This window comes from Rhinopithecus roxellana, chromosome 7 (assembly GCF_007565055.1).
Source record: "Rhinopithecus roxellana isolate Shanxi Qingling chromosome 7, ASM756505v1, whole genome shotgun sequence".
Lineage (NCBI taxonomy): Eukaryota > Metazoa > Chordata > Mammalia > Primates > Cercopithecidae > Rhinopithecus > Rhinopithecus roxellana.
This window is the reverse complement of record NC_044555.1, coordinates 151,003,113-151,015,279: the sequence shown is the minus strand read 5'-3', so window position 1 is coordinate 151,015,279 and position 12,167 is coordinate 151,003,113. Positions and strand designations below refer to the sequence as shown.

The following is a 12,167-nucleotide window of genomic DNA, read 5'->3' as shown; positions in this document are numbered from 1 at the left end:
GAAGTTCCACTGAATTCTTCACAGTGCCACCCAGAGGTCCCCCACATTCCAATTTTCAATTGATTATGCAGAAAGTGGTAATCAAGTTTGGGAATTTAACTTAGTCCATGAAGCTGATTATAAGTGCAAAAATGATTCATTTCTAATTTTTAAAAGCTGGAATTAATGGTTAATTTTAAAAAATTATATACTATGTTTAACCTCATTACCCCAGGTAACAGTAAGTTGCATACAAACGGATGCAAGGGCAACATACAACGCAAAAAAATCAGTCCTGTTCAATTTCGTAGGTGTCATTATATCCAAGGCTGGAGTACTCATAAATGGCCAGGATGTCAGTCTATTAAATATGTGCTCATTCATTCATACTTTTTGCATTTTGTCCAAAAAGGCTCAAGCAATCTGTTTGCCCATGAAGGTAAATTATAATAAATGCAAATTATCTCAGTAAGAATTACAGAGAATAACTTTTCTAGTAAACAATTCTACTATGCTAATAAAAGTTATGTGTGACACCATAGACTTACTTTTCTTTCCAGATCAACCCCAAGATCAAAAGGAAGGAGGAAGTATAATAAAAAGGAAAAAAATGGGCTGGTGCGGTGGCTCACGCCTGTAATCCCAGCACTTTGGGAGGCCAAGGCGGGCAGATCACAAGGTCATGAGATTGAGACCATCCTGGCCAACATGGTGGAACCCCATCTCTACTAAAAACACAAAAATTAGCTGGGTGTGGTGGCATGTGCCTGTAATCCCAGCTTTAGGAGGCTGAGGCGGGAGAATCACTTGAACCAGGGTCAGAGGTTGCAGTGAGCCGAGATCGTGCCACTGCACTCCAGCCTGGTGACAGAGTAAGACTCCGTTTCAAAATAAAAAAAAAAAAAAAAAAAGGAAAAAAAAGTTAGAACTCTAATAGCAACTTTAGTATTCTTTAATATTGAACATTAGGTCAATATTAATAATGTCACCATTTCTACACAAACACTGGGTAAAGAAAATACTTTTTTACAACTGCAATAATAAACCAAATTTTCCATTTCTTTTATCTTCTCGACATGTTTTGTACCAAGGCAAAATAGCTATTCTTTATTTAACTATTAACGGTTTTTGCCATGAAGAATCTTCAAAAAATATTTTTTCAGATAACTATATTTGGCTTATTTGCACTGCCATATAATCTTAAGTGAGTTAAAAAACTAAAAGTGGGCTGGGAGTGGTGGCTCATGCTTGTAATCCCAGCACCTTCAGGAGGCCGAGATGGGTGGGTCCCAAGGTCAAGAGATCAAGACCATCCTGGCCAACATGATGAAACCCCATCTCTACCAAAAATACAAAAATTAGCTGGGCATGGTGGCACGTGCCTGTAGTCCCAGCTACTCAGGAGGCTGAGGCAGGAGAATCGCTTGAACCCAGGAGGCAGAGGTTGCAGTAAGCTGAGATCACACAGCTGCACTCCAGCCTGGTGACAGAGTGAGAGTCCATCTCAACAACAACAACAAAAACAAACAAACAAAAACAAGTTAAAAGAGAAATATGCACAAAATAAGGTATCCAGGTATATCTAAGTATTTTATTTGTGGGGGAAAAAAGATACCCAGGGAATCATTATTGAACAAAAAGACAAACCTAAGGGAAAAATTATTTTTCATACATTTAAGTTTATAAAAGTTTAATGATAAAATAATCAAATTCCTTCTCACAATGGAAAGTTCTACATGATCTTAAGAACCAAAATATCATGATTGAAAAGCAATATGGAAAGTTATTTGCAGTACAAACTATCACATTTACTTAAAAAAGCAGCCGAAGTTGCTTTTTTCCAGGTATACAGGCAACATTCCACACCATTCAATACTACCTTCCTTTTGTGAAACATTTTCTTCTGGTGGCTTCCAGAATACCAGCCTCCTGATTTTTCTTCTAGGTCACTGGTGGGTCCTTCTCAGTGTTTTACTGGTTCCTCTTCTTCTCCGCGTCTCAATGCTGGCATACCTTAGGTCTCTGTCTTTTGCCACCTTCTCTTCTCTAGATGTACTAGGTGATCTCATCCAAAGTCATGGTTATTCCCTAATGACTCTCAAATTAATTTTCCAGTCCCAAATTGTACTCTGAAGTCCAGACTTGGATATCCAATTGCCTACACAGCATTTCCAACCTAACATAGCCAAAACAGAATTTGATTCCACATTCCTCCAAACCTGTCCCTTCTCCAGTATACTTCTCAGAATTTCAGAGTTCACCCAATTGACAGGTCAAAAATCTGAGTCATCCTTTACTCCTCTCCTTCTTCCTCCTCATATCCAAGCTATCAGCAGACATTATCTTCTCTATTTACAAAATAGAGTCTGAATCCAACCTCTAACCCCTCCCACCTCAACATTTATCACACTAGTCCAAAACTGTTACCTAGAACACTATAATAACCTAACCAGTCTCTGCTTTTCTTTGATCTTCTTCACTCTAACCTTAGCATTGTAGCTCCATATTTCATAAAGGTAAATCAAATTATGTCACTCCTCTTCTCAATCGAATTGCTTCCCATTTACACATCCACGCCAGGCTATAAGGACCTGGCTTTCTTCCTTATGTCACTTCTTACCATTCTTCTCTCTTAATCACTATGCTGTAACCTTACTGGCCTCTTTGTTATTCCTCAAACATGCCAAGTAAGTTAACATTTTAGGGCCTTTTCACTTGTTTTTTACCTTTGTCCAGAATGCTCTTTCCCCAAATATTTATATGGTTCATAAGCTTCCTTCATTGGGGCCTCTGCATATGTCATCTCTTCAAACAGGCTTTCCTAAACCATCTTATCTAAAGTTTCAACCCTCTCCACATTCTGTCCCAATGGGATTCATCCCAGGATGCAAAGATGATTCAATATACATAAATCAGTAAACGTGATATATCATGTTAACAGAATGAAGGGCAAAACCCCTTCATTAGGGCTTTTAATTATTGAGATTAGATAATTTTAATAATTTTAATAATTGAGATTAGATAATCTCAAAAGACACAAAAAAAGCATTTGACAAAATTCAACACATTCTATCCCTATTCCCTGCCCTTTCTTTATAGCATTTGATATATGTTATTGTCTGTCTTCTCCACTGGAATGTACACTCCATAAAAACAGGCACTTTGGGCTGGGTGCAATGGCTCACACCTCTAATCCCAACACTTCGGGAGGCCAAGGCGGGTGGATCACTTGAGATCAAGAGTTCGAGACCAGCCTGATCAACATGACGGAACCCTGTCTCTACTAAAAATACAAAAATTAGCTGGGCATGGTGGCTGGCACCTGTAATCCCAGCTACTTGTGAGGCTGAGGCAGGAGAATCGCTTGAACCAGAAAGTAGAGGTTGCAGCGAGTCGAGATCATGCCACTGCACTCCAGCCTGGGCAACAGAGCGAGACTCCATCTCAAAAAACAAAAACAAAAACAAACCCCAAGTACTTTGTATTGGTCACAACTGTATAACCAGCACACAGAAGAGTACCTGGCACAGAGTAAGGAGCTCAATAAATATTTATTGAATCAATAAATGAGTCAATGGATGAATGGGATTTCTAGTCTGAACACCATCCAATAATATAGTTTAGGGTTTGTTTTTTTTTAATGGGGGGGAAAAAAAGGAACCCCAAGTATGCATCCTTAAAGACAAAAATTAATTCTGCTTGATTCTTCTCAAATTGAGGTAAATTTTTTTTTTTTTTTTTTTTGAGACAGTCTCGCTCTGTCACCCAGGCCGGAGTGCAGTGGCACAATCTTGGCTCACTGCAACCTCCGCCTCCCAGGTTCTATTTTTAGTAGAGACGGGGTTTTACCATATTGGTCAGCCTCATCTCAAACTCCTGACCTCATGATCCACCCACCTTGGCCTCCCAAAGTGCTGGGATTACAGGCGTAAGCCACCATGCCCAGCAGGCAAAATTTTATAGTACATTTTCAGCAAGATATTCTAGCTACTATTGATTTTTTTTTTAAACTACAGAATTCCTTCTAAAAGTAAAATTTCAGTTAGTTTATTTAGTCCTTAACACTTAAAAACTGAAGCTACAGACACACACACATACACATATACATATACAATACACACAAACAAAATAGAGCAGTTCCATGAAATCAGACATATACAGGAATGTCTTGATTACCCAACAAATCCTCTTCCCTTCCTTCCCTCATCAAATTGCTATGATTGAAGGCCCAGGAAGTTACCAACTACTTAGGGCTTTCAGAGTCATACATGTCGCATCCTGTTAACTTGGTGCTAGTGCTGCTGTTCATAGTAAGAGAAATGACAATATCCCCAGAGGCAGCAAAGTATTTTGCATGTTTATGCCTGTGAATTAACTGTCACCACATATTGCCTGCTGTCTTCCATCAATGCAGCTCATAGTACCCCAAAATGTGAAAAAATCCTACCACAAAACGGATGTGTCTTTTCATGTATAATTTGGTAGAAGGCAGAGCCTGATGATGAAGGGGTCCATTTTTCACTGGTAGGCTAAAAAAAATCTAAATCTTTAAAAATCAGTTAGCCACACCAAGGCTCTCCTAAGCCATGAACAGAAGGCCAGTCTGAGTACTCCTTGAGGATGGCAATCTGTTAGTGAAATGAAAATGGGAACTCAAGATGAGCCATTTTGCTCTAGCAATGAGGAGGGAGTTTTGTCCAGTATGCTCAGTTTATGTCAACATTCATTTAATATTGATTGTTGTAGTTTATGCCCTCTGCTCTGGGAACGGAAGAATGATGAACACTACTTCTTATAAAAAGTTTCAAGCCTTGTAACCCCTGTGAAAATAAATAGTCCAAATACCAGCTCCATTTCTTTCCCTGCAGGCACACAAAAAGGAAAATTACTTATCAAATATTTTACTATGCTTTTTCTCTATTTCCTCCTCCTTCCCTAGGAAGAGTTTACAGCATCCTGCATGCACATATCAAAATTAGTTCCGGGGGAAAATGAGCTCAGTCACTAAGTAACATTTAAACCAGAAAGTACCCAATTCCAAGGGCTAAACATCCATTTTATTATGTTGGCAAAAAAATTTAAGTACTATGCAATGGAAATGTGTCATCATTCTCACACTCTAGGAGATAACATAGGAGCCGATATTATTACATTACTGCCTATATTAAATATGTAAATAGCAGTTTTTGATAATGAGATAATTATATATGGTTTATTTTTTTATTTTTTGAGATAGGGTTTTGCTCTGTTTGTTGCCCAAGCTGGAATGCAGCAGTGATCACAGCTCGCTGTAGCCTCGACTTCCCAGCCTCAAGCAATCCTCCTGCCTCAGCCTCCCGAGTAGCTGGGACCACAGGCATAAGCCATTATGCCTGGCTAATTTTTTAAAATTTTAGTACAGGCATGGTCTTGCTACATTGCCCAGGATGATCTCAAATTCCAGGACTCCAGGTGCGGGGGCTCATGTCCGTAATCCCAGCACTTTGGGAGGCCAAGGCGGGTAGATCACTTGAGGTCAGGAGTTCGAGACCAGGTGGCCAACAGGAAGAAACATCTTCTCTACTGAAAAAACAAAAATTAGCCAGGCATGGTGGTACACACCTGTAATCCCAGCTTCTCCGGAGGCTGAGGCAGGAGAATCGCTTGAACCCAGGAGGCAGTGGTTGCAGTGAGCTGAGATTACACCACCGCACTCCAGCCTGGGGGACAGAGCAAGACTCCTTCTCAAAAAAAAAAAAAAAAAAAAAAGAAATCCAGGCCTCAAGGGATCCTCTGCCTCGACCTCCCCAAGTGCTGGGATTGCAGGCATGAGCCACAATGCCCGGCCTATGTACGGTTTTGTTACACCAGTCTCATTACAGTCACACTTTATATATATGCAACTGTAACTATCAAGAGTTATATCCTAGATAAGACTAGAAAGAATAAGTGCCAATAAATTCACATTAAAGTCATTGGAATGAATTTGGAAGGCAAACACTTCATTTTGACTTTGTGGAGGCAGCAGGCTTAAGGTTTGGAAACAAGGAAAGGCATAAATTCTCTTGATGAAATTAAGCTATATGAAATCCCTCAACATGATGAAAGTAAATTTATTTACCTGAATAGAACTCATGTTTACTGTCCTTTCTTCTGGGCTTTCCTTAAAAACAAACAAACAAAACACAAAACAAAACAAAAAAGAAGTAGGGAGATATGGGGATAGAAATACTTGGTTAGTACAAATCATCAGAAAATTAAGATGGCACTTCACTTGCTCATTTGCAAAGTTCTATTCCTACCATCACTTTTGGATTCCTTTCAAATAACCATCAGCTTTAAGAAATAACATTTTAAAAATTATTGCTAAGTGAAAACTCCTAAACTATGTATAACAGGCCAGGTACAGTGGCTCACACCTGTAATCTCAACACTTTGGGAGGCCAAGCCGGGCAGATCTCTTGAGACTAGGAGTTCGAGATCAGCCTGGTCAACATGAGACCTTGTCTCTATTCAAATAAATAAACTGTGTATAACACAATGCCTTTTTAACAGAATTGTTAGAATAATTAAAATAGTTGTTTTAGATGTAGGCAGGTTTGTATCATATATCATTTTATAAACATAAAATAGTAAATATAAACAAAATAAACTGGTGAAAGTACTTCTAAAACTTCATATTCGGAGTACAATCCCTCTATTCAGAGTACAACTCCTCTGAGTTGTGGAATGTCTGTATTTTTTCACACCACATCATCCTCTGTGCCATAGAGTGTTGGTTACGTACCATTTCTTTTTTCTTTTCACTGACACATAATAATTGTACATATCTATGTGGTACAATGCAATGTTTCAATATGCGTATACATTGTTTAATGATCAAACCATGGTAATTAGCATATCTATCACTGTAAACATTATTTCTTTGCTGTGGGAACATTCAAAGTCCTCTCTTGGCTACTGGAAACATAAACGCATTTCTTAAAAGAACTAAAAGCTAGGCCGGGCATGGTGGCTTATGCCTGTAATCCCAGCACTTTGGGAGGCCAAGGAAGGTGGATCACAAGGTCAGAAGTTTGAGACCAGCCGGGCCAACGTGGTGAAGCCCCGTCTCTACTAAAAAAAAATACAAAAATTAGCCGGGCATGGTGGCATGCACCTGTAATTCCAGCTACTCAGGAGGCTGAGGCGGGAAAATTGCTTGAACCTGGGAGGCGGAGGTTGCAGTGAGCCAAGATCGTGCCACTGCACCCCAGCCTGGGCAACAGAGCAAAACTCCATCAAAAAAAAGAACTAAAAGCTAATGGTGCTGGGGTCTCAATATATAAAGCTAACTACTTTTGGCTCCTGCTTCAGGAAAGTCCATAACAAGTATGAATCACTGCTTCTGCCCTCTCTCCCTCCAAATCATTGGGTTTTTGAGGATTACAACAATGCTCCAATATTGTCTCCAGATTTTTTCCCCAAGCTGCTGACATCCATCCTGCAAAGTCTGATTCTGGCAGTCTGCCTGTGCACATTCCAATAGCAAATGACAAATATGCTATTATTCCTACCTGACTGACAATGATCACACGACATATCTGATCTCTTAGAAGCAGGAAAGTGAAAAAAAAAGTTTTTGAAATTGATGAATATACTACTCACTGATGAATTCCATATTCTATTTATTTCTCTAGCTTGAACATCTCTTCTGAACACCAAGCTCCAACTGTCTACTTACATTTTTTTCTTGGATGTCTAACAAGCATCTCAAATTTAAGCAGGTCAAACAGAACTTGATTCTCAAATTGTCCTCCTCACAAAACAAAATAACCTCTCCTGTTCTCTCATCAGTATTCCTCTGAATAATAAATGGAACTACCACCAACTCAACTGTTCAAGTCAAAAAACCAAAGTCAGCCGGGCGCGGTGGCTCATGCCTGTAATCCCAACACTTTGGGAGGCCGAGGCAGGTGGATTACCCGAGGTCAGGAGTTCAAGACCAGCCTGGTCAACATGGTGAAAACCCGTCTCTACTAAAAATACAAAAAAATTAGTTGGGCACGGTAGCGGGCGCCTGTAATTCCAGCTACTTGGGAGGCTGAGGCAGGAAAATCACTTGAACTCGGGAGGCGGAGGTTTCAGAAAGCCGAAATCATATCATTGCACTTCAACCTAGGCAACAAGAGCAAAACTCTGTCTCACAAAGAAAAAAAAGGCCAGGCGCGGTGGTTCAAGCCTGTAATCCCAGCACTTTGGGAGGCCGAGGAGGGTGGATCATGAGGTCAGGAGATCAAGACCATCCTGGCTAACACGGTGAAACCCCGTCTCTACTAAAAAATACAAAAAATTAGCCAGGCGTGGTGGCGGGCACCTGTAGTCCCAGCTACTCAGGAGGCTGAGGCAGGAGAATGGCGTGAACCTGGGAGGCAGAGCTTGCAGTGAGCCGAGATCGCACACTGCATTCCAGCCTGAGCAACAGAGCGAGACTCCGTCTCAAGAAAATAAAAAAAAGTCATTTTCTCATTCCCACTTCCAATCAAACTATCATCAAGTCCCATCTGTTCTACCACTGCAATATACTTCAAATCGTCCATTTCTGTCAATTTCCATTACTACCCCTTGGATACAAATCACTGTCAATATCTGTTGTCTAGACTTCAGCAATAGCCACCTAATGGGTGTTCCTGTTCCCACTCGGGCCTCTTCTTATAACCCCATACTCCAAAAAGAAGCCAAAGTGATCTCTATTGGCCGGGCACAGTGGCTCATGCCTATAATCCCAGCACTTTTGGGAGGCCTAGGCGGGTGGATCACTTGAGGTCAGGAGTTCAAGACCAGCCTGACCAACACGGTGAAACCCTGTCCCTACTAAAAATACAAAAATTAGCCGGGCGTGGTGGCACAAGCCTGTAATCCCAGCTATTTGAGAGGTGGAGGCATGAGAATCACTTGAACCCGGAAGGTGGAGGTTGCAGTGAGCTGAGATTGTGCCACTGCACTCCAGCCTGGGTGACAGAGAGAGACACTGTCTCAAAAAAAAAAAAAAAAAAAAAAAAAAAAGTGATATCTATCACATCAACTCAGACCATTTTACAACCCTACTTAAAAATCATTCCAGCCAGGTGCGGTAGCTCACGCCTGTAATCCCAGCACTTCGGGAGGTCAAGGCAGGCGGATCCCCTGTGGTCAGGAGTTCAAGACCAGCCTGGCCAACATGGTGAAACTCCGTCTCTACTAAAAATACAAAAATTAGCCAGGCGTGGTAGCACATGCCTGTAATCCCAGCTACTTGGGAGGCTAAGGCAGGAGAATCGCTAGAACCCTGGAGGAGGAGGTTGTGGTGAGCCGAGATTGCGCCATTGCACTCCAGCCTAGGCAACAAGAGCAAAACTCTGTCTTGGGGGGAAAAAAAAAAAAAAAAGCCATACTGCCCAAAGCAATTTACAGATTCAATGCTATTCCTATTAAACTAACAATAACGTATCCATCGACAGATGAATGGATAAAGAAAATGTGGTAGATATATACAATGGGATATTATTCAACCATACAAAATAATGAAATTCTGTCATTTGTGGCTATGTGGATGGAAGTGGAGTACATTATGGTAAAGGAAATAAGCCAAGCACAGAAAGACAAACACTGCATGTTCTCACACATATGTGGGAGCTAAAAAAGTGGATCTCATGGAGGTAGAGAGTAGAATGATGGTCACCGGAGGCTAGGAGAAGGGGGTGGGGGACAGATGTGAAGAGAGGTTGGTTAATGGGTCCAAAATACAGTTAGATAGAAGGAATACATTCTAGTGTTTAATATCACAGTAGTGTGACTATAAGTAATAATTTATTGTATATTTCAAAGTGGCTAGAAGAGATTTGGGATATTCTTAACATGGAAAATGGTAAGATATCCCATTTACTCTAACTTGATCATTACATATTGTACGCTGTATCAAAATATCATATAAATACCCCAAATTTAAAAAAACAACCAAAAAAAGAAAAACAATGTCCCTTTTTGTTTTTGAGACAAGGTCTCACTCTGTCACCCAGGCTAGAGTTCAATGGAGCAATCACAGCTCACAGCAACCTTGACTTCCTAGGCTCATGTGATCCTCCCACCTCAACTTCCCAAGTAACTGAGAGCACAGGTGCATGCCACCAAACCAAGCTAAGTTTTTATGTAAAGACAGCATCACACTATATTGCCAAGGTTGGTCTCAAACTCCTGGGCTCAAGCAATCCTCCCACCTTAGCCTCCCAAAGTGCTGGGATTACAAGCATGAATCACAGTGCATGGCCCCAGTGTCCTCTCTTGCTTGTTACTGATCCAGGGTCAATTTACTCTGGAAGTTCAGCTTCCTCTCCTGTAAAACAGGGATAGTGATACCTAGTTTTGAGGCCTAACACATATATGTACATTATAGGCCAAGTCTGGCGAGTCACAAGTCTTCAATAATTGTTAATTCCTGGCCATAATAAAAATAAAATAAAAAAATAATAGATGTTGGCATGGATGTGGTGAAAAGGGAACCCTTCTACACTGCTGATGGGAATGTAAATTAGTACAACCACTATGGAAAACAGTGTGGAGATTCCTTAAACAACTAAAAGTAGAACTACCATTTGATCCAGTAATCCCACTACTGGGTATCTACCCAGAGGAAAAGAAGTCATTATACAAAAAAAAGGCACTTGTGCATGCATGTTTATAGCAGCAGAATTTGCAATTGCAAAAATGTGGAACTAACCCAAACACCCATCAATCAATGAGTGGGTAAATAAACTGTGGCATATATATATGATGAAATACTACTCAGCCATAAAAATGAATGAATTAATGGCATTTGCAGCAATCTAGATGGGATTGGAGACTATTATTCTAAGTGAAGTAACTCAGGAATGGAAAAAAACATCGTATGTTCTCACTCATAAGTGGGAGCTAAGCTATGAGGATGCAAGGGCATATGAATGACACAACGGACTCTGGGGACTCGGGGAAAGGGTGGGAAGGGAGTGAGGGATAAAAGACCACAAATTGGGTTCAGTGTATACTGCTCAGGTGATGTGTGCACCAAAATCTCACAAATCACCACTAAATAACTTACTCATGTAACCAAATACCACCTGTTCCCCAAAAACTTATGGAAATAAAACATCGAAAAATAATAAATAAATAAACAAATAAATAATTGTTAATTATTTTTCCCTTTTAGCAATAAATCAATCTTCCTGAGGCTATTCCTTCCTCTTTCAGATGGGAATAATGGTGCCTAACCTTACAACCTTACAGGACTGCTTTGATAATCAAAGAGTCAATGTATATTGTGGTACTTAAAAAAAGAGGATAAGGCAGGAGCGGTGGCTCACATCTGTAACCCCAGCACTTAGGGAGGCCGAGGAGGGAGGACCACCTGAGGTCAGGAGTTCGAGACCAGCCTAACCAACATGGTGAAACCCATCTCTACTAAAAACACAAAAATTAGCTGGGTGTGGTGGCGGGTGCCTATAATCCCAGCTACTCAGGAGGCTGAAACAGCAGAATTACTTGAACCCAGGAGGCAGAGATTGCAGTGAGCCAAGATCGTGCCACTGCACTCCAGCCTGGGTGACGAGAGTGAAACACTGTCTAAAAAAAAAAAAGAGGGTAAGTTATTAAACAAAGGCAAGGCAAAACATTAGTACCATCATAATAATTATTATCATTACAATTATTTATGTCTGCACTTGACTCACTTGTCTTTATGAAGTTCAACATTATCTCATAAAAGTCTTATATGACAATCTAGCCTGAGCTATTTTCCAAACTAAACTGGTCACTTATATGCTTTAACATTTTTTATTCAATAGTCAAATCTGTTTGTTTCCAAGAATCTATAAGACTTGTAAAAAGAGTTTTTGCTTGCCCTTCCTGAATTTAGTAAGCCTGTGTGCTATAGAGGGTTACAAAAAAAAAAAAGTACCCAGTAATGTGTAAAAGGGAATTGTTATCCATCACCAAACAGGATTTATTCTAAGAATGCAAGGTTGGTTAAACATCTGAACCTCAATTAATGTAATATACCATATCAGTAGAATAGAGGACAAAAACCACCAAACCATGTTTATAGATGCAGAAAAATCGTTTCACAACATCTAACACCCATTCATAATAAAAAAAAACATTCGGCCAGGCGTGGTGGCTCACGTCTGTAATCCCAGCACTTTGGGAGGCCAAGGTGGGCA

General features: G+C 40.3%; 1 protein-coding gene across 1 annotated transcript in view; it reads right to left on the bottom strand.

Moving 5' to 3' along the window:
* Positions 1 to 4,006: 4,006 nt before the first annotated feature.
* CENPI (centromere protein I) overlaps positions 4,007 to 12,167 on the bottom strand; it is a 67,855-nt gene continuing 59,694 nt past the window's right edge. The window contains 2 exon segments of the mRNA XM_030934091.1: positions 4,007 to 4,841; positions 6,080 to 6,121. Coding sequence (XP_030789951.1) covers positions 4,707 to 4,841; positions 6,080 to 6,121 — 177 coding nt within the window. The 3' untranslated portion in view covers positions 4,007 to 4,706.